At 37.6% G+C, this 25,400-nt stretch overlaps 1 protein-coding gene across 2 annotated transcripts in view; it reads left to right on the top strand.

Annotated features, from left to right (window-relative positions):
• Positions 1–25,400, top strand: part of TMTC4 (transmembrane O-mannosyltransferase targeting cadherins 4) — a 57,516-nt gene that overhangs the window by 21,179 nt on the left and 10,937 nt on the right. Inside the window, exons 6-16 of one of the 2 annotated variants that reach the window (XM_062020543.1) lie at positions 5,668–5,765; positions 7,844–7,936; positions 12,684–12,845; positions 13,609–13,811; positions 15,464–15,635; positions 15,721–15,852; positions 23,013–23,092; positions 23,266–23,373; positions 23,488–23,629; positions 24,288–24,402; positions 25,092–25,204. In XM_062020543.1, coding sequence (XP_061876527.1) covers positions 5,668–5,765; positions 7,844–7,936; positions 12,684–12,845; positions 13,609–13,811; positions 15,464–15,635; positions 15,721–15,852; positions 23,013–23,092; positions 23,266–23,373; positions 23,488–23,629; positions 24,288–24,402; positions 25,092–25,204 — 1,418 coding nt within the window. Of the gene's footprint in view, positions 1–5,667; positions 5,766–7,843; positions 7,937–12,683; positions 12,846–13,608; positions 13,812–15,463; positions 15,636–15,720; positions 15,853–23,012; positions 23,093–23,265; positions 23,374–23,487; positions 23,630–24,287; positions 24,403–25,031; positions 25,205–25,400 lie in introns of those variants that run through there. The other variant, XM_062020544.1, reaches the window with a different exon arrangement.

Here is a 25,400-nt window from a genome sequence, read left to right as displayed (position 1 = left end):
CCTGTGCCAGGGCTCCCTCACCCTCACGGTGAAATAGTTTTTCCTTATGTTTAAGTGGAACTTTTTGTGTTCCAGCTTCATCCCATTACCCCTTGTCCTGTTACTATCTACTATAGAAAAAAGGGATGTCCCGACCTCCTGACACCCACCCTTTAGATATTTGTAAATGTTAATAAGATCTCCCCTCAATCTCCTCTTCTCCAGACTAGGCAGCCCCAGTAGTTCCCGCAGCCTTTCCTCATATGAAAGATGTTCCATTCCCCTGATAATGTTGGTGGCCCTGTGCTGGACTCTCTCCATCACTTCCCTGTCGCTCTTGAGCTGAAGAGCCCAGAACTGGACACAAGTGTGTGTGGACACACTTAAGTCTAGCAGTCTAAATGGAAGAGCCCTCATGGCTTGTTTATATTTTATATAGGTATTTCATTGAATCCCCTCAACTTTCAGACTTAATGTATTCCCAAAGAGGGACCATCTGAGCAATGGTTTTTGGTTTTGTATAGAAAGACTGTATTTTTCTAGCTTAAAAAAAAAGAAAAGGCAGCAAGTACTCTGTTTCTTTGGCATGCTTACAATTCTGTCCATCTGTTAGAGTGGCACAATGCCCACTCACAATATGGTGTACCAGTTTCAACCAGGCACAGGTGCCAGGGAAAGAGTGGTTTCGTTTTCTGACACAAGATTTTTCTGGTGGGAAGCAGCACCGTATTAGAGGAATGTCCTTTGTTAGACTGATTACTTCTGTTGCCATGTGTGTATCTCATAATAATAATTAGCATTTATGCAGTGCTTTACATTTTTAAATCACTGTTAAAAAAAAAAGAGATTGAAGGCATTGCTGAGTGACTGGCTTTTGTATCTACTTTTCCAGCCTAGTTTACTGAGATTTCTGCAGTTGCAGGGGACAGGGGGTGTTGTGTATATTGACTCGGGAAAAAGTACAAGATAAAATGTTACTTAATTGAAATTCTTTAAAGTTTAATCACTGATGAATTTTCATAGCATCACAATTCTATATATGAGTGTATTGACCTTTTGAGTCTGCAAAAGAAAACAAAGGAACAGAGACTAGGGTTTTTCAGAAGGAGATATTGATCACAGAATAGTTGAGGTTGGAAGAGACCTTTGGAGGTCACCTGAGCTGACCTGCTCAAGTAGGGGCCACCTAGTGCTGGTTGTCCAGGACTACACTTTTTGAATATTTTTGAGATTGGAGGCTTCACAACTTCCCTGGGAAATCTGTGTCAGTGCTCAGTCACTATCTCAGTAAAAAAGTGTTTTGTGATGTTCAGAGGGAATCTCTTGTGTTTCAGCATCTGCCCATTGCCTCTGGTCCTGTCACTGGCACCACTGAGCAGAGCCTGGCTCCATCCTGTTTGTACTCTCCCTTCAGATATTTCAGTACGTTGATGAGACCTCCCTGAGCCTTTCCTTCTCAAGGCTGAACAGTCCCAGCTCCATGTCCACGAAGAGACATGCTCCAGTCCCTCAGTCATCTAACTGGCCCTTCGTTGGGCTCACTGCAGTATGTCCATGGCTTTTGTGTACTGGGGAGCCCGGAACTGGACATAGTAATCTAGATATGGCCTCATCAGTGCAGAGTAGAGAAGGATGCTCTCTGTTGGCCTGCTGACAATATTTTGTCTAATGCAGCCCAGTATACTATTAATCCTCTTTCCTGCAAGGGTATGTTGCTGGCTCATGTTCAGCTTGGTGTTCACCAGGAACCTCAGGTGCCTTCCTGACAAGCTGCTCTACAGCTGGGTGGCCTCCAGCATCTACTATGCCTGGGCTTATTCCTCTCTAGGTGGAGAATTTTGCAGTTCTCCTTGCTGAAATTGGTGCGGTTCCTACCAGCCCATTTCTCCAGCCTGTCAAGATCTCTCTGAATGGCAGCACAACCCTCTGGCATATCAGCTACTTGTCCCAGAAAGGTGTCATCTGGAAACATGCTGAGGGTGCGTTCTGCGCCATCGTCCTGATCATTAATGAAAATGTTGAACAGGATTAGACCCAGTATTGACCCCTGGGGTATATTGGTAGTTAATGGCTTCCAATTAGACTTTGTGCCACTGATCACCATCCTCTAGGTTTGGCCATGCAGCCAGTTTTACTAAAGCCCAGGCGTTCGACATTATCTCCCATATGATCTCCCATAAGATCTTATCCCTCATTATTTCTCTTGTGCTAGGTGCTTTTACCATCCTTGGCAGTCTGTACTTTAGCTTGGCTGCACTTATCATGCTGAGACATTCCAGAGACATCCGAGACTTGGGATGTTCACAAAAAGACAAACCTGTTTCTGTACAACTTTGAATGTGTGCCTATTAAATGGAATTCCACGTTCAGAGTTTTTTTGCTAGAACACTTCTCCAGATTATCAGTGGAGTTCTGGTTTATCCTTTGAATGCTTCCTGACTGTTGCAGCCTAGGAGCACCTCTGGACTTAATCATCATGTTCTTTATTCCGTCATCCAGATCTTTAAAATTGCCTGTTAGAGGCAGACAAAGGAAAGACCCAATCCAGAATGTATCTTTACATTTTTCACAATGAGCTCTCTATTACTCTCAGTGTAGTTTTTCAGCTGTTGTTTGTACCCATTCTACAGTAAGTTTATGCAGACCATATTTTTTCTGGCATATTTCACAGTCTTCAGTGGTGTTCTAATGCCTTCATGAAGTCATGGTATATGATGTTTACAGGTTTACTTTCATCAGGAAGGCCCTTATTTTTTTCTGTTCAAGTCAGAAATTACACTTTGTTTGATATAAATGGCTAAAGTATGTCTTAGGTGCACTCTAATGTTTTAGACTGTAACATAGAAAATATTTTTTCTAAGTGAATTTCTTTTTCTGGGTAACTTTGACCAATCAGCTTAGCTTTGTTTCTTTAGCTTATCCTTGTGTATCTCTTTTCCTCTTTAAAAGAAGATATGTAGGCATTGTTTTGTTTTATTTGAAGCTTCTGGGTTCTCCTGTGTTTTTCATGATTTCTCAGAGGTAACAGTTGAGGTTACCCCAGGCTGTTTATGACCTGTTGGAGTAAATGAAACCAATTATCATTTAAAACAGATTAGCTTCTGTATAAATTCTTGTCTTGTAGTTCACTATTTTTTGCTTTTGTTCTTGCTCCCCTGTACTTGCCATCTGATGGAAGCTGACCTCTTTGTGAAGAAAATTAAGCAAAGAGGCACTTAAGTTTTTTTGGCATTTCATTCCATTTTCATTCCCACTGAGTATTGGAATAACTCCTTCCTTGCTGCTATTGAATTGTGGGATTTATTGTCTTTACATATCTCACCTTTCATCATTTTGTGATTTGACCTTTCTAAGTTTGTTTCTGTATGAATGTGCTCCTGTTACACTTGATAATTTCACCTAGTTCTTTTTTTCCTGTTAGTCTTAGATTTTGTATCACCTAAACGTTTGTGAATCACCAGCTGGTCTCTTACTCTATATAGTTCCCACTGTCTTCCCTGCATTTGTATTTGTCTGCTGAATACCACTTCTCTCAGAAGTGTTTAGTTATCCCGACTTCTTTGCACCACAGTTTGTTTCTAGGAAGAAGAAATCTCGCAATAGAAGAAAGTGTACTTCAGTAAACTCAGTGAGGTCCATTGGCTTTATTCACTGTTCTTCATTTCATACTTAGTAAGAATGACTGGTTGTCATTTTGTGAACATGGTTAATTACTTTGCCTTCCATCTTCACATTCTCTCTGTGTGTTTGAAAAACAAACAAAAAAACCAAACAAAAACTGAATTTCAAGAACTGTCTCAGCAGTTTGTCATATTTCAAAATCTGAAGAGTTGAAGAGCCCTTTCCTCTATGAATTGTAACCCTCAGTTTTTCTTCTGTATAATGGATGTGAGCTGAAGTTTCCTCCCTGCTGCTTTTTTTTTTCAGTTGTAATGTTTCTTTCATTTAGTGGTTACGTTATTTTGTATTTCTATGTTTTGTTTTGGTATTTTTGAGGTGTGTGTGACTTCTTTCTTTCAGAAGGCTTTCTTTTAACTTTATAACATGTGCACCTCTCATGTTAAGTCTTACCTAACCTATGAGGATATAGTTTTAAGTGGAGGGAGAAGGAACAAATGCCTACTGGATATTGCAATGATGAATCACAAACATCTTAATATTTACTCTATTGAAGCTTTTAGTCTTAGGCAAGAAAGAAGTGCTTCAATGCAATCTCAAAACCTGTTTTTCTATATATTTTTGTGAAAACTTCTGTTCTCTGCTGCAAAAGAAGTAATCTACTTCAAAATGAGAGAGGAAGCCAATGTCAACAGATCCTTTTCGCACTTGGTGGTTATGGTTTGTACCTGACTTAGCAATATCTGAGCTAGTATATTAGTGTAATCAGTATAATAATATTATATTAATTATAATTCATATAATCTGTATAATCAGTAATGAGTGAGCTACTTCTCTGAAAAGTGGACAAATGAATTTAAGTAGGCAACTTAATCCCTAAAGGTATTCCTTTCTCTCACCCAGTTGGAAAGAAAGCTTAGTATAGGAGCTTATGTGTAGGTGCCTACTTCTGGTGAAGGTAATCTTAATTCTACCACTTACCCTTTTCATAGACCATTATTGCAGTTCTTTTAAGTTCTGAGGGTCAAACCTGCATTAGCAATAGGGAAGAGAACTTCTCTTGAGATCAAGGAAAGCAGGAAAGGGATTCAACCAGTGAACGTAGAGTTCAACTTTGTTTTCTCACGTGCCAAGTCAAAGATTGATTCTTTTGGTGCCTATGGAGCCCAAGTTGCTTGAAGCAAGAAACTGCCTCTGAATGAGCAGAGTGCTTCTCTCTATTTGCGTGCACCTGTGGAGTAGAGGTTGTGACAGATATGTTTTTATGTGAAGTACCCATGTACTGTGCGTGTGATAGTACCTTGGCTGAAGTAGGGCTTATTGTTACATTAATCTCAGGAATGCCTGCTTGTAGTACCCAAAATCAGCTACATGGTGCAATCTTTAAAGACTCTTTCTTTGAGTAGAAGCTGTAGTTACTCTTGATCTCTTAACCCCAGAGTTCCTCACCCTGCTGTAAAACTGCTTCCTGAGTGCAAGAACTAACTGCTTCTCTGCTCAGATGCTGAAATTTTTGAGCTCCATGGCGTTCCATTGCAGTGCTAATGAAATGATACAAGGTACTTGCTAAATGCAGCAGCCCTGGAGAAGCAGCTCATTGTGCCTTTGTAGATTAGACTGCAGTTAAAACAGTTTTCGTGTGTGATACTTCATGTGTAACCTTTAGAAAGAATCTCTTGTTCTTATGGCAGCTTGGAAGAGAGTGGCCAGTAATGACAGAGCTCTAGCGAAAGATAACAAATGTGTCTAAATAGTAGGAATTAACCTTTGCAGATGAAGAATTGTGGAAACAGTGTGAAGCTTCTGCCATTCTAATTAATCTGGCTAAAACATCTAGCAAATAGGGAGACTTTTAACATCTCTGAGAATGGAAAATGACTGCAATAAAGGGACAAATGCCAGCATATTGCAGGAGGTGCCCTATGCTTTTTAAGTCTGTGTATCCAGATGTTGACTGATAGAAAGGATTGTGAGATTAAATGCTGTATAACTTTGAAATGTAAATGTAGATTTCTGTCTTTTACCTTTAAACGAATAAACCTAATGTTATGGCATGCTTTATTTTGACAGGTAAAGAAGGACATAACTTTTCTATATTCTGGGTGCTGATGAGTGTTTTCCTAGGTGCAATAGCCATGCTGTGCAAAGAACAAGGAATTACAATACTGGTAAGAATCCTCTTGTTGACTGAATTTTTACTTCAGCATCTGTCAGGTGCAGGTGTAAAGCCTTCAAAGATGAATGCTCTCCACAGCTAATCACATGCACACCTTTTTGTTCTGTTCAGAAAACTAGTTAACATTGACAAAAAGCAGTATTCTAGTAGATCTGTCTTAATTGTATCCCTGCCAATCTGTTGGAATTCTTCATTTTATCTTTTGTAAGCAGGTTGCATATATATGTTAAATTTTTCCTCAATTTAAAAGATTTATGGTGTTAGCTTCAGCGCATACCTTGTTTGCTGGCCTTGTTTTTGAATGTTATTGTCAAGATAGCAGGCCTACAAACTTCTTGTTGAAGGCTTCTGAACAAAGGTTTGGCTGGAGAATGCATTTTTAAATTTCACCCTCTTGCTTTTTTGAACAGTTCAATTTGAAGACATTGTTTATGCATTTCTAATACTGAATCCTTTCCTCAGTCCCTCCTTTAAAGATATGTCTGTGTGAACAGATATAGTTACTGTTGACATTCGTTGTGCTCTTGCTTTTTATTACTTCAGTCAAGACATTCTGATTTTGGTGACTAAATCAGCCACCTGAAATGCTGCATATGTGATTTTTACTTTTTGTATAGCCATATATATTTGTAAATAAATCCCATTCATAGTTTTAACTGACATAGAACAACAGAATTAGAAGAGTTCTTTGCTGCAAGGACCGTGTTGCTCTTGCTAGGAAAAAAAAGGGTGATGACATTCAGAAAACTTCTTGCTTTAAGACATTATTTTTTTATAGATTTTTGTAGTGGTGTATTTTTTAAATGTCTCTAAGCAAAACATAGGGAATTATCTTAAAACATGGTGTGATTATTTCCTTCAGTGATGAAGTAATTATTTGAGCTAGCAGGCACAAAATTGTTACTGGATCTGGGGTTTTTTGTTCGTTTGCTGTTGCATTGCTAGGACGATTGTGTTTACTGTTGTGCTGAGGGGCATGGGTCAGAGGAGTGAAGGGAAAAATCACCATTAAAAAGATTGATTGTAGAGTGAATGTGTTTTTCAACAGGATTCTTGCCTTCCTGTCTTCATGCAAGTGAGCCAAAAGCCTTTTAACTGCAAGGTGGCCTTTCTATGTAGAACCACACTACTCTCTAACCTATCTCTGTGTTCTCCCTTTGACTGTTAGAAGGAGACTTGTCGGCTTCCCAGTGTACTAACTCTTTGCCTCACCTGGAACTATTTTACTGTCTGTTTTTTTTCATTTAGTCATTAAAACACTGATGGAATTTCCAAAGTTATTAGGAAATAGGCTAAATATTCAAGGATTGTCATGGTTTGTGATTACTGAAATAGGAGGAGGAACACATAAAAGTTGAAGTTTGCTTGTCACCTCAATAGAATTGCATATGGATGCATTTTCATTGTTTCCTTGGCGTAGTATGTGCAAGTGTAGTCCTGCAAAGCACTAGATATGCTCTAGTTTTAGGTGTAGTGGCTGATGTCATATAGTACTTTGCTTTTTTTCTTTTTTCCAGCAATTTCCACTGTGTATATTACTGTAATTGCAACGAAAGCACACCTGGTATCTCTGTTAAGTGTTTCTGAGCCTTTGTTTGTTGTGGTAATTTATGTACTCTTTAAAAATAGCATTTCTCGAACCTGACAGTCAAAAGGTACCAAGCTGCATGCCAAAAAAAATAAATATAAAGCATAAAGAAACTTCACCTTACTGACAGAAGCCTTTACTTTTGACTGCAACATTTACACTGAGGAACATTTCAGAAAGAAGACATAGAGCAGAATAGTGTTGTGATGATGCATATGGTATCCAGTTTCCTGGTACGTGGTATCCCCCAGAGGGTTATTCTGTGTAGCAGGAGAAATCCCTATTGCAGTAACATGATATTCTACTCATCTGAGCTCAGGTTCTCAATTTCTCGTTCTACCATTTTTACTACCAACGTATCTCTCTACTCGTTTGGAGTAGAATTGACATGGTATAAATAGTGGTAGAAGTGGAATTTAATATGTGTTTTTAAAATATTTGTGGTTAGCTGCTCCCTCTTACACTCTTGTTTTTCTGTTTAGGGTTTGAACGCAGTGTTTGATGCACTAGTGATTAACAAGCTAAATGTTTTGGAGCTTATTCAAAAGTTACTATATAAGGACAAATCGTTGGAGGTGAGTCCTCAGGGTTTGTTTGTTTTTTCATTCTGGCCATTCAGCCCGTCATGTATTAAAGACAAAGATACAACTTCTGACAGTTTTGTTGTTGAGATTTTTTTTTTTTTTTTAAAGAGGTGCTTTCAGTTAGCCTGGTAAGGCAGTGTGCTATGACATCTGTGCAACAACGTGAGTAGTAATGAGGCAGCATGAGAATTTCATTGGCTGGTGAATTTATTCCACACTTCTCTCAACAGTATGTTAAAAATACGAAGAACTGACTGCTTGGTACAAGTTCTCCCAGATCAGTAGCTATACACCTGAAATGATTGCTTAACAAGTTTGATCAGAATAAAGAAAGGAATACTTATTCAGATTATCAAATGACACAGACATTTGAAAAAGTGTATTAAAAACTATTATGCCTAGTTTGACAATCCCACTAAAGTATTACAAATTACCAAACAGGATACAATTCCTAGTAGCTTAGGAGTTTTTAAATAAACCCAACTATGTTAGTACTGTGAGTCACTAAGGATCAAATTTCTGACTTTTGTTGATATCATTTTATCTAGTGTTAGCTCAAGTGGAATCTAGCACCTAGTATTTTCACTGGCGAGTAAATCACAGAAACAGCCTCAGGTGAGTGATTGGTAGTGGACAAATACACCAACAGTCTACTACAGAACATCACTACTGTTAAAAACAGCCAAATCATTTGTCTCTCACATCCAAGGTTTGGCAAGGCAAAGGAATATTCATTGTACTTCGCATCAATCAGTGATTTCATTGCAAAGAAGTCTTGCTTATGTTTCTAAGTAGCACAAGTCCTATGGAGCTTTTAAATCCCTTTTTGCAAAGGGTGAAGGGAGGAGCTTCAGGGGGAAAACACTGAAAGCGGAATATCTGGAACTGAAACAGTAGATTTGACCAAGAATGGCTAAGTGAAGGATGCAGAGGCAACAAATATGAATGCTGGAGAATTTGTGCTGCATAGCGAGAGTAATGTCAACTAAAAATACACTAGAGCTATAGGGGATTAAAGCAGAGACAGTTCAGAATTAAACTGATGGATATAAAAGGTAATAGGAGAACTCTGGGAATAAGTGGACAGTTAGGTCCTGGAAGTTAGGTCAAAATATACAAAAGACGGGGAGGTGAGCCAACATGAAGGGCAGGTCATACCTGACTACTGGCCTTCTACAAGAGTGACTGCATAAGTATACAAGGGGAGAGCTGCTGATGTCATCTACCTGAATTTCTGTGAGGCCTTTCATATGGTCCCCTGCAACACTTTTGCTTCAAAAATTGAGAGGTAGGGGTTTGACTGATGGGCTAATAGATGGATAAGGAATCAGCTGGATGTTCACATCCAGAGAATTACAATGACTATCTCAATGTCCAAGTTGAAATCGGTAACGAGTGGTGTCCTTCAATGGTCTGTAATGGGACTGATACTATTTAATACATTCACGAAAAATGTGGGATTGAATGCACCCTCAGCAAGCTTGCAGATGACAACAAGCTTAGTGGTGCAGTTAAGGGAGGGGATGCCAACCAGAGGGACCTTGACGTGTGTGAACCTCATGGAGCTCAACAAGCTCAAGTGCAAGGTCCTGCACCTGGGTCAGGACAATCCCAGTATCATTGCAAACTGGGAGTTGAATGGATTGAGAGCAGCCCCAATGAGAAAGGACTTGAAAATACTGGTGAATGAAAAATTGAATATGAGCCTGCAACTTGTACTTGCAGCCCAGAAAGCTGCATCCTGGGCTGAATAAGCAGAGGCACGGCCAGCAGGTTGAAGAAGGTGATTCTCCCTCTCTTCTCTGCTCTGGTGAGACTTCCCTTGGCGTACTGCGTCCAGAGTGCTGGAGCACCTTTCCTGTGAAGAAAATCTGAGAGAGCTGGGATTTTTCAGCCCAGAGAAGGGAAGGCTCCAAAGAGACCTTATTGTGACCTTTCAATGTATAACAGGGGCTTCTAAGAAAGATGGAGAGAGACTGTTTATTAGGGCCTGTAGTGGCAGGGCAATGGGCAATGGTTTTAAACTGAAAGAACATGGGTTTGTGCTGAATTGAGTAGACTGTTTTCAGTTGGAAGGAACCTAAAACAATCCTCTAATCCAACTGCCTGACCACTTCAGGGTTGACCAAAAGTTAAAACATGTAATCGAGAGCTTTGTCCAAATGCCTCTTAAACAATGACAGTCTTAGCAGATCGACCACCTGTCTAGGAAGCCTGTTCTCAGGTTTGATCAGTAAAATTCTTTACAATGCGGGTGTTGAGGCACTGAAATAGGTTGTCCAGAGAAATGTGGATGCCCCATCACTGGAAGTGTTCAAGTTCAGGTTGGATGAGGCTTTGAGTAACGTGATCTAGTGAAAGATGTCCCTGTCGGGGGATTAGACGAGATGGTCTCTGAAGGTCCTTTCCAACCCAAACCATTCTGAGATTCTGTGAGATGTGTCAAACTTTTTTGAAGGATTAGTCTTTAAGCACAAAAAGCTCAAGGTGTTATGTTTCTGTTTTGTGACTTTTAAACAGGGAGTGAGGACAACATCAAATGTGCCTTTTTCTTCTTGTAATAGAAGTAATTAATTTTAGCTCTTGCCACCTACAAAAATCTGTTCTGCTCTTTTCATGGAAGTGTATCCAAAATGTTTTTGGGTTATTTTTTTGAAAGGCAGATCTTAAGTTCTCTTAATTGCAGGTTTTTTATTCCTCAGTTGAGCTAGGTTTCAGTTTCATGACGGTTTTCAGTGAACTAAATCAAAGACGATAAGATAACAGTTCTTCCACTTTTACAGTTCTGCTTGCTAAGAGATTTTGTGGTGATTTGTGAAACGTGGCCTTTCAGAAGCTACATGTACTGTTAAATGAAGTGAAGCCTGGGATAAGAGATTTTTGTGTAGTTAATCTGTCATATGGCAGTTATGAATTGTCACTATATGGTTTTCCTTCACAGCAAAATTCTCTTGCAAAACAGATTCTTAGGAATGGTTTTCCTGTAATCCTCATTATAGTGACTTTGATTACTGTGATATGTAAGTTGGAAGTAACCATTTAAGCACAAAGGCTAACTCACATAAAGTCAACATTACAAACTTTACTCTTAGGCATTCAGCTAAATATTTCATGATGATTCCATTATCAAGTACAAATATTAAAAACCTATCTGAATATTGCTTTTCAACTGAACTTTTCCATCATTTTAGAGCCTAAATATTTTCAGGGCACTGATGAATGTCTGTGCAGTAAGCCTACCTTTTTTTCTTAATCTTCAGAAATAACTAAGATTGATCTCTTAAATAATTATGGTGGTGCTTGCTAATCAGCATATTTCATTAAGAGGTAACAGTAATCAGTGCGCCAGCTCCCATAGAGTACATAGAATTGATCATGTATAACCATCAGGTAGATTTTTAAAGATGATAGAAGCATATCAGACTAAGGGAGAATCATAGAATCATAAAATAGTAGGGATTGGAAGGGTAGGAGTAAAGGAAAGCTAATACTGGATATCATGTGGCAGTATGTTTTAGGATCCAGGCAACTCTTCCGCATAAAAACGCATAGTTTACTGACCCTTTCATCGTAAATGTGTGGAATGGAAAGAGTAGTGGCCCAAATAATGTCTCATTTCAGATAAACTCTCATCTTCCATCTTCTGCTTCTCTAATGACTTGTTGAGACTGCATAGAATAATTTCAGCCATCAGGTTTCAGGCAGCTTAAGGCAGCAGTACAGGACTGTAATATAGGGAGTCAGAGAGAAGCTTCCTTCGTTTCCTATCTGAGTTACCATTTGCTAGGGGAAGTAGGGTGTTGGAAACTTGAATTTATACCTCAAAGCTGTGACAGGGATATTGTTATAGTTACCAATGATTTGGTTTGCAGTCACTACTGGTGAAGCTTCAAGAGCCTCTACACTATACAGTGTTTTCATTTATGAAACTGGTATGTGCTTCGAGAAACTGTAATGTTTCACAAAGGAAAAAATTCAAGTCTGTCAAATTTAGTTTCTGTGATACCACTTCTCTGTTTTATGTGAACTGCCTTCTTTAGAGCCTAAAGTGTATATTATAAAATGTCACGTATATCAACTGAGTTAATGTAGATAAACCAGTTCTTTTTAGATCTTGGATAATTTTAGTTTGACCAAAGTGATATTGGTGCCTGTCTGTCATTAGCTTTTTTATCACATTAGTGATTAGCAAAAATTTTAATTCTAATTGTTCCCAGTTTCTAACTGCGGTTTTCTTGTTGTGTGCATGTATTTTTTACCTTTAAAGAGACCTAAGCTAACAAAAACTTTGTGATAAGCAGTCAACTGGATATAGCAATTTAAAGTTCACAATGTAACCACCCTCTATTTTAAGAAGAGAGATCAATTTAATAGGCAGCATGCTAAAGGCTGTATCCTGCTCATATTCTCTATCAGAAATTGATGTGCAAAATTGCATCAGCTGTAGAGTCACTGAGGATTTGTAGAAAAGAGACTTTTTCAAAGTATTCTTTTCTGATTGTGGAGGAAACAAAATATTTGCAAATAGCATTTTACATATAGTCAATGAAAGCATTGTAAAGCCTGAGAGCTTTCTAGCAACTGCAAAAATAATCAAAACATCAACTCTAACAGCAAGGATGCACAGGAATAGCCTCCTCTTTTTAAGACATTGGCAAAAGGGATGTGAATGTAGTGGGAAAGAGAAATAAATACTGGTTTTGTATATGAGACTTCTTTCTTTCTTTCTTTCCTGTAGAATGCTGGGCTGTTAAGAAAGGGCTTGCTTTTCAGAATAACTCTCCTGATGTCTGGAGGAGCCAGTATACTTTATATACGCTGGAGGATTATGGGCACGGGGCCACCGGCTTTCACTGAAGTAGACAACCCAGCTTCATTTGCAGACAGTCTGTTTGTGAGAGTAAGTTATGAAGCTGCTTTTTTTTCTGGCCAGCTCAGAACATTTATCATTGTCATCAAATTGCATTTTCTTTTCAGTGCTTCAAAGAAACAATAAAGTGGGCAGTCTTTTTAAATTTCAAAATATGTGATAAGTCACCTTCACTAAGCTGCTGTGATGATTTCCTGCAATTTTTAAAACAGTATACCTTACATATTCTTTGCATTCAATTGAGCATACACTGTGCACATTGAAGTACATTTCCATTTATTCACAATTGTTCCTGTGCATGCAAGGATTTAACTTTTTGTGGATTTCATCCCTTTTCCACATACTGTGCCTGAGTTTTCATCTGTTTCTTCTCTATTGAAGAAAATATCATAAAGTTCTGGTCTGATGCATTTGGCATTATTTCTATGACTGTGTTAAGGCTTCTTCTGGAGATGGAGAGTGAAGGGCAAAGACAGTAGATGCTGTCTTCTAATGTTTTCTCTTATTGTAAGAGATACGTGGATATTGGTTGGAGAGCACAGAACTGGATTTCCCTGCTCAGAATAGAGAGCCACCTAGCTATGTTCAAAAAAATTAATAATTTAGGATTAATTTCACAGATGTAAAATAAATGGATCTGTAACTGTTGTAGCCTAACAGTATTTAAGGCCCCTCTGTTGTAAAAAATGGATTTTTGTGATAAGGGAAATTATAGCAGTGAGAAGAACTAAAGTTGCCCCCTCCCCCTTAAGTTCAGTATCAAATAAATGTTTGTTTTCTTTTTGATTGACAGGTTATAAACTATAATTACTATTATTCCTTGAATGCATGGTTGCTGTTGTGTCCCTGGTGGCTGTGTTTTGATTGGTCAATGGGCTGCATACCCCTCATTAAATCCATCAGTGACTGGAGGATAATTGCACTAGCAGCACTTTGGTTCTGCCTAATTGGTCTGATGTGCCAAGCTCTGTGCTCAGAAGACAGCCATAAGAGAAGGTAAGAGACAGTGATGAATTTTAAATGCCTGGCCAACTTGAGACAGTATTATTTTGTTAAACCACTACTGGTAATTTTAACAATTCAGTGGAACCAGTGTCTAGCAAATGCAGTTCAAATAAATATTTATAGCTGTCATTACAGTTTTATCCCAATTTGGACCCATCACTGTACGTTGACTAGTGGGAAATGGAATTGGAGGAGGAGGTATGGATGGCTGCTTTATTTTTCTCCTGAAATGGCATTTTGAGATCCTTAACACTGTAGGTGGTAAAAAGAAATATCTGCTCAGAACAGAGTAGGAAATTATATATGTTGTTGCCCCTACTCTTACAAGTCATCATCTCCTTTAATCTTCTCCTAATAATGAAAGAGAGAGGAGATGTGCCTTGAAAGGTGGTAGGAGTGTTGTCCATGACCACATAATGAAAAAGTAAAATGCTGACCCGTAGTCTCTATTGAGGAAACAGCTTGTACTTTACCCAAAGGAACTATAAAGATTATTGTAAATATTCTGTCTCACTAAGGGCTTCTGTTTAACTTGTCAGGTTCTGTTCCTGTGGATTTTATGTATAATTAATTTCTCATTTTTTTAAAATTTTTCAACAGCTCAATCACAACAAGGCCATTCTGCTGTTCAGTGATTAATATTTTATTTCTCTTTTCTGTGGCATTCTATAATTTCATTTCTTTCCCCTCATACCCTTAAATGTTAACATCAAACTCGCCTTCCTTTCTGCTGTTCCCATAGTCATTTGCACGGAGAGAAAATCATTTAGAGGGGTGAAATTCTTGCTACAAGTGATGTCATACTTTGTAGTAAAAACACACTCGTTAAGCCTGTGTTGGTGAACAGTTTATTAGTAAAGGGTAAAGACAAAAAGTACAGTGAAGGTCTAGGACTTGTGAGGTTGGGAAAAGAGTAACAGGACACATCTGCATTACAGTATAGAGATTTCTTTGTAATAAATTAGAAAACTACCATGCCTGTGGCCTTTATAACAAATACCTGACACAGAACAGGGGTTCTTATTCCCTTCCGTCAGCATCAGAGATGTAAGGTACCTAGTCTCAGTTGTCTAAGCTCTGTATAGTCCATGAAGTTACCTGCTGAGAAATACTCATCCTAAACAAGGAAGATAAACTGCCCTTAAGAACTGCTTGTTTCTGCTGCTTGCAGAAAGAGTGTACATTACTAACTTTCAAGTGGTTACCCACATTGGGTTCTATTATTGATGTATTTTTAGGAAAGAAAATGCTCTCTCAGTAGGATATTTCTTCTTCAACGGTGACCTATATTTTTCCCCTGTTGCTGTCTTATTAGTTCCAAAAACAGACAAGTAGCTTTTACCATTACTTTCCTATTTGTTTTAAATAGGAATGATGAAATTAATGTGTAATGGCACCATTTTCTGGCCTGGAAGCATGAACGTTGCTTTTCTGGAAATGATAGTTAGGATTTTTAAAACTCCTGATGGAATGAAGTGTTAGAACTTCACTGAAACTTAATCTGACTTTGTTAGTAGCTCTCAAAGGCTGCTTTTGAGTGCTGCATTCTGTACACAGATCCTTCTATAATGTTTGTATGTTAAGTACAAAAGGTACTTTCATTAAGATTTGTGGTTAATTAATTAATCTGTTTCTGTTTACAGAATTCTTACCCTAGGACTTGGATTTCTTATTATCCCTTTTCTTCCTGCAAGTAATCTGTTCTTCCGAGTAGGATTTGTTGTTGCAGAGAGAGTCATCTACCTCCCCAGTATTGGATATTGCATTCTATTTACATATGGATTTAGTCTCTTGAGTAAGCAAGCCAAGAAAAAGGTACCATCAAAACAATCAGTAAAGTTGATGATGAAGTGCTTCAATTGAATGGTTTGTTTCTAAAACTTGTCTCTCTTTCCTTAAGAAAATTCTTGCTGTGGCAGTACTTGGAATCCTGTTGATAAATGTTACGCGCTGTGCTCTCCGCAGCAGTCAGTGGAGGTCAGAAGAACAGCTTTTTAGAAGTGCACTGTCTGTGTGCCCTCTGAATGCAAAAGTAAGTTACTCACGTGGACTTTTAATATTTTTTGTTATGAAATGTGGGATAGAGGAGGTGTTACACATAGTTAATATATTGTGGTACAGTGTTATTCACAGTCTTGCTTAGTGCAAGAATGTGACATTGATATGTCAGACACTTAAATTATAGTGATAGCATAGTCAAAATACCAGAGAGTACAAATTACAATATTGTGATTTGGAACTGAAAGGTGACAGTGGGCAGGGGAGGGAGAATGGGGAATACACTTCCAGTCAGATTGGATGTACTGCTCTATGTACTCTATTGAAATAATTGTACACAATTGCAAGTTATTACAACAAAATATCAAAAGTAAGTCAGTTGTAGCAATGTATGCACCTTAATACCCATGCTATGTTTTTAGAACCCTTGGGTTTATACCTTTTCTGTGGTATATGTAGCCAACACAGCTAAGGTATAAAGTAGTATATCATCAGTGCAGTCACAGGATTTGGGGGTAAAATGTTTGCTCCCACTTCTGCTCTTTTACAGTGGCTCAGTGGGATGGAGTCTTCAGGCATGGGCACTGAGGAAAACTGCAAGGCTTACTAAGGGAAGATTTAAGAGGGTGGCCCTGCATAAGGTGTTTCACTGAGCTGAACACCAGTGTTTGGCATAGTAGAGTGGATCTAGCTTGCCAATAGAGGTGACCTTCACAGCAGTCCTTTGATAGCTGAGCATACCACAAAGCCCCAATGTTGTCTGAATTTTAGCAGAGACTCTCTTGAAGAGCTTAAGAACAGGAATACACTGCTTGTCAATAAAAATTAGATTTCTGTAATCTAGAGTGATATCTAGACAATACAGATCGAGACACAGAGTGTGAAAAGGATCCTGTGAATGCTCAACTTTGCCAAGAGACGGGTAAAACTCAGCATCTACCGGAGTACAAATATGCAGCAGTGAGCTGTAAAAACATTTACGGCAAATTTACAACATGGTTGTGTCATTCAGTAATCTCAGATTTCAATACATAGAAAAAGAGCTGTTGTGTTTTATTGTGTGGCTGTGGTAGGGAACCATCTTCTTTTTAATGATGACCTCAGTCTATCTTGTCTTCTGGATGACAAGCCCATATTATAAATGGAGCAGATGCAATCTGTTTCTTTGTGTGTAACTCCATCCATCTGCCATGGTAAGAGTGCTTTAGACAGATCCACACTCTTTGCCTGTGCTCCAAGTTGCTTGGCCTCAAGCCACGTCTGGCTGTGTAGCAGCGTTCGCACAGTGCTGTGCTTGAGCCGATAAGCTGTGTGCAAGCTACTGAACTAATGCAGCTGGTCCAAAGCCAATGAGTGTACAGGGAAAATGAGCTCATGTTTGTCAACAGTGGGCCCTGTAGACATGCCTGAGCTGTATTGCTGCTAGTGACAGCTTGTGCAAATGGAAAGTGATGTGAGCAGGGAAGGTTTTGTGGGCTCACATTCCAGTTTTGCTGAAGGAGTAACTTTGAAGTCATAGTAACAGGCAACTTTTCTGGGTAACAGCATTAGACAGTCCATGCGTGAGAGCAACTTTTTTCTTTATGGATTCAACTGTATTTATTAAATGTCGACCAAAGTAAATGTAAGAATCGGAACTACAGGTTCTATTCTGATCTTCTTTTGTTGTCTTGAAATTGCAGACTTCCTTTAAATATGACTCCACAGGACTTTCTTTCAGAGGCTCATTTATTTCAGTGGGAGGCTGATGCAGACCAAAAGATGGAACACAGATAATAGATTTTTCTTGTTGTTTTTGGAATGTCTTTAATATGTGTAATGTGGTCATGCTTTACTTCCCTTAGGTAGCAGTATGCCAGGATTTCCATATGTCTTCCAACTAGCAACAAAAGCTACAGCCTTTGTGGTACAGCTGTTTTCAATTCCAAAATATCAGTATGTGAGCAGCATAGAGTCAACTTACCTTAATTCTAAGGAACAAGTAGTTACAGCAGTGCATTCTCTAATTTCAAGACTCATCTTTAAACATCTCTTCAGATAGAGGTGTGGCAACTGCATTAAATTGGATTGTCTGGTGTAGCAGTGAATCTGCCCCCTTGAGTGAGAGATCATAGAATCACAGAATGGTAGGGGTTGGAAGGGAGCTTTAGAGATCATCTAGTCCAACTCCCTGCAGAAGCAGGGTCACCTAGATCAGGTCACATAGGAACATGTCCAGACGGGTCTTGAAGACCTCCAAGGAAGGAGACTCCACAACCCCTCTGGGCAGCCTGTGCCAGGGCTCCCTCACCTGAACAGTTAAATAGTTTTTTCTTAAGTGGAACTTTTTGTGTTCCAGCTTCATCCCATTACCCCTTGTCCTGTTACTATCTACTATAGAAAAAAGGGATGTCCCAACCTCAGACATGCATCTGGTTCAAGAGGATTAAATTTAGGATCAACTTGGATAAATGTTGCCTAGTGATTTTAAAATTTATTGGAAATAATCAAGTACTGTAACGAAGTTACAAAGATTTTTACTTTTTAGAAAAAAGTCACAGTACAGATTTTTAAATGTTTTAAATAATTTACAATTTATTGTAAATTTTATTTATTTTAAATATATATGTTATAAGTATTTTTATATATATACATAGATAAAAAATGGTTTTGAGAAAGAAATGTTTACAGATCTTGGTTAAACACATCCAAGAGTACATCAGACATTTGAACCTGCATGGTCCTGCACTTAAGCTAGTTTCAAAGGTCGTTAGACTGAAATAGCATGCATCTTGAATACATTAGGCAGTATTTTTCTTAGCAGAAGGTGCCTATATATTGATTTTTTTCTTCCTCTTACCACTTTTTTTCATACCATATAGATTGAGTTAATTCCTGGAGCTCAGTGGTGACATATACTAGTGTGACTTAGTGGCACAAAAAAAACGCAGGCTTGATTCTAAGGGTAGTGACTTTGCACTTGAAACTTTATGCAAATTGTAGTTAATGCGGATAGAAGTTTGTCAAAGACAACCTATGCTAATACTGAGAATGTATGAGAGTTTGTGAGACTGCTTTCTGTACTTTCTTAAAAGGACTTGTAAAACCTCTTTGTGACAGAAAAAGATTTAGTGCTGTTTAAGGATTTATGAAGCTGATCTATAGAGCATTTCCTTTAGATATTGAGAATTTTTTTCTATGCTGTATATTAAAAGGAGATTATCTTCTGAGCGCACCGTGGGCTATGTTTATAGGGGCTACCTGCAGTCTATCACCACACAGATAACATTTCAGATGTCTGGTTTTTTTTATATGCAAGCACAGTCATGCAGAAGAACCTTTAGACAACATCAGCTGCACAAACAAAATGTGAACATCAAAAGCCTTTATTTTATTATTAGTTAAAAAATAGACTTTTGGTAGCAGAGGAAAGAGAAAGGTGTTTGATGACAGAAGCTAGCATTGAACAGAAGCATCTGCATGTTTCTGTAGAAATTTTGACATCTGTGCTTTGCTTTCATCCTTCTCAGCAAATGTTCATATTTGCTTAAAAAAAGGTGATTATAAGCAGCTAGGAAGAGAGAATAAACTAGTTGAAAACAGTAGTGCTCCAACTGAGGGGGTGTACCTCCCAAGAAGAGATGATACTACATTTCAGTATCTACCTACACTGCTTAGAAGGGAAAAAAAAAAAAATACCAACCAAAAAAACACTTCAACAGCAATTTTGGTTTTGTACAGGCAATTTTTTTCTCTCTTCTTCATTTAAACATATGTGCACATTTAAACACATAAATAATTAAGTTCAAGCGCCATTTTTGTCTAACATGAAATAATATACAGTGCTTTGGCTTTTTTTTATACTGACTTCTTCAGCCAACAGAGGGTACTGTGAGCAGGCAGAGTCGGTTCTTTGGCTAGGCTATGGTGCCATGGTTATGTTAACGTTAAACAACACACACCTGTTGAGATCAACTAGGTTCTACTCTAGGGTATTTTTACCTAATTGCCCTGATTTTGGAGACTATTGTGTTATGCATCAATGAGAAATGCTCCTTTTAGAGCTATTATCATAAAGTAGTTACCTGTTAAAGACTGATAAATGAGCATGTGGGCATAATGTAATACATCATTTCCAGTTAATATCTATCTTTAATCTTTTAATAATGAAATGCTATGTCTGCTCTTAAATGTTTAATCAGGAAAGGAAAAATCCTCCCTCCCAGGTTGGCATGCAAAGTATCTGTTAAAGGCAGAACCACCACATCTCTAGAGATCAAACTTAAAACATCACACTGACCTTTCATTTTCAAAGTGTAAATGATGCTTCCTGCCCTTTGGTACACAGAAAGTACTTCTGTCTCCATGTTGTGCAGGTAGGGATCATAGGAGAAGTCAAGGCAAGTTAGTCTTTTACTTAGCAGAAGTCAAATAGTTACTGTCTACCTAATTTGGGGGTGTAGATCTTGGCATCTCTTTGTCACAGTCAGCAAGTGACATGAGAGACATGACTGTATGGCAGAAGTCAGCTGCACCTCTCAGGTGACTGTGTGTGCCTGGAAAGCCTTTGCTGACTGATCTTAAGAGCAGGATGTTAGTGCGTATTATAATCCATTGTAGAGCTGGTTTTGTCATTGGCTATTTGTGGTAGGCTGAAGAGTTCTTTTGGTACATTTGGTTTCGTTTTTCTTCCCTTCTCTGTCACTGCCTTATTAAAAGAAACTAAAGCCACAATTTCACTTGAAGAGGACTTGGGAAACCTACTTATAACAACGAGCTCTTCAATTTCAGGAGTATTGTACAGGAACATTTCCTTTCACACAGAAGCTATATCTGAAGACAGAAGAAATATACCATCAAAAATGCTAATAGTTTATTAAACAGTTCTACAAACAGTTTGAATAGACTATAGTACATCTTTTTAGTTTGGTTTGCAAAATGTATATTTATGCTTAATATTTGATTTGATGTTTTGACTTGAGAGAATTGGTATCTCTCTGGTTTCTGCAGTTCACACAATTCTGTTTACATAGAAAAATATTCTTTCTGCTACCTCTTTTGAGATACAAATTGATATGAAGATGTTACATGCTAAAAAAACCCAAGAAAAAAACTGAATCAGAAAGTGAAAGGCAGAGTGTTTTCTAACAGACAGTTGACGTGAAAGATTGAGTAGTTGGTATATACAAAGTTTTTTCTCATATAATCTGTCCCCAGTCTTTAATCAAACTTCATTTTTCAGTAATGCTCATGAATTTTGTGAAACATTTTTCTAAAACCCCAAACTTTTATAAAGCTTCTTGAAAGAAAGAAGTTTTGTCAGGTTTAATATTATCTTGTTTGCTGATTTTGAAATGTGAAGTCAGGTCTTTTAAGGGCTAATATATATTACTGAGTGAAATCTTTCCTTATTTCTCCTGTTTTGCCACAATTTATCATTCTTCTGGAAACACAGCAGTTTTATAACCTAATTTGCTCTGAATAATTTTTTCAGTCTGTAAACTTCAGCACATATAATCAGAGCAATTCAGTTTGGTAGGAATGTTATCGTGGCATGGTGAAACATACCTGGAAGATATATACAAATAGAATTCAGACCTAAGAAACATCTTTCAAGGTGCATCATTTTACTTTAATGACTCCTGGGAAAACTATGCTATTCTATCTTTTGGGGGTTTTGACACCATCAGCTGATCTTTATGAATGACTATATCTTGATAGAAATGCGCTGTTCCATTGCTTATTTGGCATAAGCCTTCTCATTTTTGTGAATGATCAGTGAAAGTGCATGGATTATTTTTTCCTGTGCTCGAAGTGCTTTTGTGGGATGCTGAATTTGTGTGCTATTGTATATCTTACATCCTGAGGAGCTGCTTCTGTATATGCTTAGTAAGCTTTGTAGCATCTTTTCTCTCCTTAAAACCAGTGGAACTGCTTATTCAATCATTCTGAAAAGCATGGAAATTTTCTTAGCTTTATTTTTCTTAATTTTATTTGTTGATATGTTACTGCAAGGTCACAGTCCTATAGAGATGGGAACTAGACAATTAAATAGGTTGGAAATTAGGTTCAAACACAGTTGTATGTTTGCTGAATCAACAGGTCCCAGGTATTGTGCCAAATACAATTCAAATTTTTCTTTTAGTAGATGCATGAGATAAAACCCTTTTTTTGAATATATAAGATGAATTAGTTATCTAAATGCATTACAAACCTATCTTTTTGTACTTGAGTGTAAAGTAATTTCTCCATAGTGTTTTGAAAAGATTAAATTAAGTTTCCAAAGTATAGAAGAAATTGCAATGTGTGTTTGTTTTGGATGCAGTATATACAACTTGATTTCAAATTGTGATTTAAATAATAAATTCTGATCTAGTTGCTGAGAAGTCTATTTTCAGGACTTAATATAGTACTTTTCTGTTAATTCTAAATTTATTTCTTCCCTTTGACCAAGTAATGTAGTCTTCAGAGATTTGTCTTAAAGTAGGATTTCAGATGTCTTCTAACTCAAATTTGGCTTGAAACATATTTATCCATATCGAGCCCATGCATCTTCTTCCCTGTAGCTGCATCTCAAAGCTCTAGATCCTTTCTTCATTCTCCACTTTTTAACAGGCAAGATCTCCAACATATTGCCATACATATTATTTTAATTTCAGACATGCTCTTTGATGCATTTTTATCCCAAGACAATAATAACATGTGTACATCTTATTTTTGTTTGCTTTTGAAATGTGAAGCTTAGTGTTTGTGTTAATTTAGAGTTTCTTCTAGTTTCTGGTATAGTGAAAGCCAAGTTTAATCAAGACTTACGTTGCTGTAGTGTTTCTTCTGCTATGGTAGATTTGATTTGGGTCTGAGTTTCTCTTACTTACCTGACAATGAAATAAATGAAATGGAGAGCAGGAGGTTTCCTTATAAAGTCTTGTGGAAAGTAGGATGACTTCATTTATAAAATAAGGAAGTAATAGTTTTTCAATAGCTGGAACAGATATGCTGATTTATGAATTTATTCCTCAGATTTCGCCTTGCTGTCTTTATTGTATGTATATATTGTCCAATCTTAAGTATCCATCTACAACAAAAGCCAGCAGTGAGTGGCTCAAGTGCTAATTCTAGTGACTGAGACTTTAATGGACTAAGGGTTTTTAGCAACTTAGCTCCACAAAATATCTGCCTGTGTAGCACTGGTAGAATGTTCATCTCTGTTTCCAGGTGCACTACAATGTTGGCAAAAACCTGGCTGATAAAGGAAATCAAAGTGCTGCAATCAAATACTACAGAGAAGCTGTAAGGTATCAGGAATTTTACTGCTTTAATGAACTATCCTAAAATTGCTTTCATGTTTAACATGAAGAAAATGCTTAGGTATTCAGTTTCATGATCTGCAGCATCGCAGAGCTAGCAATTTGCATACAGTAATACATGTCCCATACATAATAATCATCTCTTAAATTTTACATTTTAGGTTGAATCCCAAATACGTACATGCCATGAACAACCTTGGAAATATTCTGAAAGAGAGAAATGAGCTCCAAGAAGCTGAGGAGTTGCTGTCCTTAGCTGTACAAATACAGTATGTTTAGAACAATGCTAAGCAGTGTTTTGCACCAGTTGGGCTGAAGGGATACAATAAGATCTTGTGGTCCAAATACTCAATACTCTCTTGTTTATTTCCCAATCCACCCAGGCCAGACTTTGCTGCTGCATGGATGAATCTAGGAATAGTACAGAACAGTTTAAGAAGGTTTGAAGAGGCAGAGCAAAGCTACTGGACTGCAATTAAACACAGGAAAAAATATCCAGATTGCTACTACAATTTAGGGCGGTTGGTAAGTGCTTCTGAATAAATTATAGCTATGACAGGAATCTCTATATGTATGTACATATATCTGTATAATTCTCCTGTACTGTTCAATGCTGATAGTTATTCCAATTTGGTTTGTATTTCAGCGTGACTTCATATTTTTGGTAGCTTTTCTTATTGCTTTCCCAGTATACTTTCTTCCATACAACCTTTGCTAGTCCTACTTTTCATATAAAGAGGGATAAACAAAAATACAGGTTGTGGTCTTCTCTTCAAAAGATACATTATTAATCATTTCCCAATATTAGACTGTTTTGCAGTCATTGGAATATTGTTAGTAGAATTATGCCTAAAAGGATCCATTTAGCTTCTCAGCAATATTTACATTTGGTATTTGCTTATTCTCTTGTGTAGATTTCTAAATTATATGCTGATTTTCTTGCCTATCCTAATTGGTACATGCATGTTTGAAAACAAGTTTGGCTCCCAGAGTAAAACAGGATATAATTAACATTCTGTCTTCAATACTAACTTAGTATTCTTCTTAGACTTCTTATTTTTGTCTATAAAAACAACTGCTTCTAGAATGGAATGAGACATTAATGACTCTTTAGTGTCTTTAGTGCATGATAGAGAAGTAAAGCAAATTGGAGTGAAATTAATGGGGTTTTCTTTCATTTTAGTATGCAGATTTGAATCGCCATATAGATGCATTGAATGCATGGAGGAATGCTACAGTTCTGAAACCAGAGCATAGTTTGGCTTGGAACAATATGATTATATTGCTTGATAACACAGGTATGAGCCTATTTGATTGTTTTAATGAATAATTCAGTGTCCAGCAAAACTTAAAGCTTTATTTGTATTTTTCTACAGAGAGTTCTGCCACTTCTTTGGCTATCCAGACACTGAATAAATATAAGAAAAACTATTTTCAATATAAAGATGGAAAACCTATTTTACTGTGGGTGTGACAGAGCACTGGCACAGGCTGCCCAGGGAGGTTGTGAAGTCTCCTTTCTCTGGAGGTTTTCCAAACCCACCTGGACATGTTCTTGTGTGACCTGATCAGCTTGAACCTGCTTTAGGAGGGGGGTTGGACTAGATGATCTCTAAAGGTCGCTTCCAACCCCTACTATTCTATGATTTTGATAAGAATACCTTCTGACTCTGTGATTTTAAAGCATCCCTTGAAACCCAGCCCATAGATTTTATGTTCCTTATTTGAAATTGTGCAAGTATGTTTATATTGTAGACCAAACTTCAGAACTTTTGAATCTGTGCTTTGGTGTTCTTCTGAAGGTGTTACTTGTTGAAAACAAAGCAGAGGTTATGTATTGTCTTATTCTACAGGATTTTACCTGTGTATGTGATACCTGATTTTCTTAAAGAAATGCATGTAATTCATACAATATGCACAATTGCAGCTTAACTAAGAAGACTATGTGAAAAGATGCCTTCTTTTTCTCCACTACATGTGTTCCCAGGAAATCTAGCTCAAGCAGAAGCAGTGGGAAGAGAGGCCCTGGAATTAATACCCAATGATCACTCTCTTATGTTTTCTTTGGCAAATGTACTGGGGAAATCGCAAAAATACAAGGTAGGTAACTAGAGCTTTGTGGCTGTTGGAGTTTGGGTTCAGGTGTTTTTCCTAATTAAACTCCATATAAGTACTTTTGTAAAAACTGTTTGAAGAGATCATTGTGGACTATGAATTAGCTAATCAGGTTTCCATACCTTTCTGGTCTAAATTTATCCCACCTTATTTTAGATGCCTGGGTTATGAATGTTGCTGC

This window comes from Colius striatus, chromosome 1 (genome assembly GCF_028858725.1).
Source record: "Colius striatus isolate bColStr4 chromosome 1, bColStr4.1.hap1, whole genome shotgun sequence".
In the NCBI taxonomy this organism is placed as follows: domain Eukaryota; kingdom Metazoa; phylum Chordata; class Aves; order Coliiformes; family Coliidae; genus Colius; species Colius striatus.
This window is presented reverse-complemented; position numbering and strand designations above follow the sequence as displayed.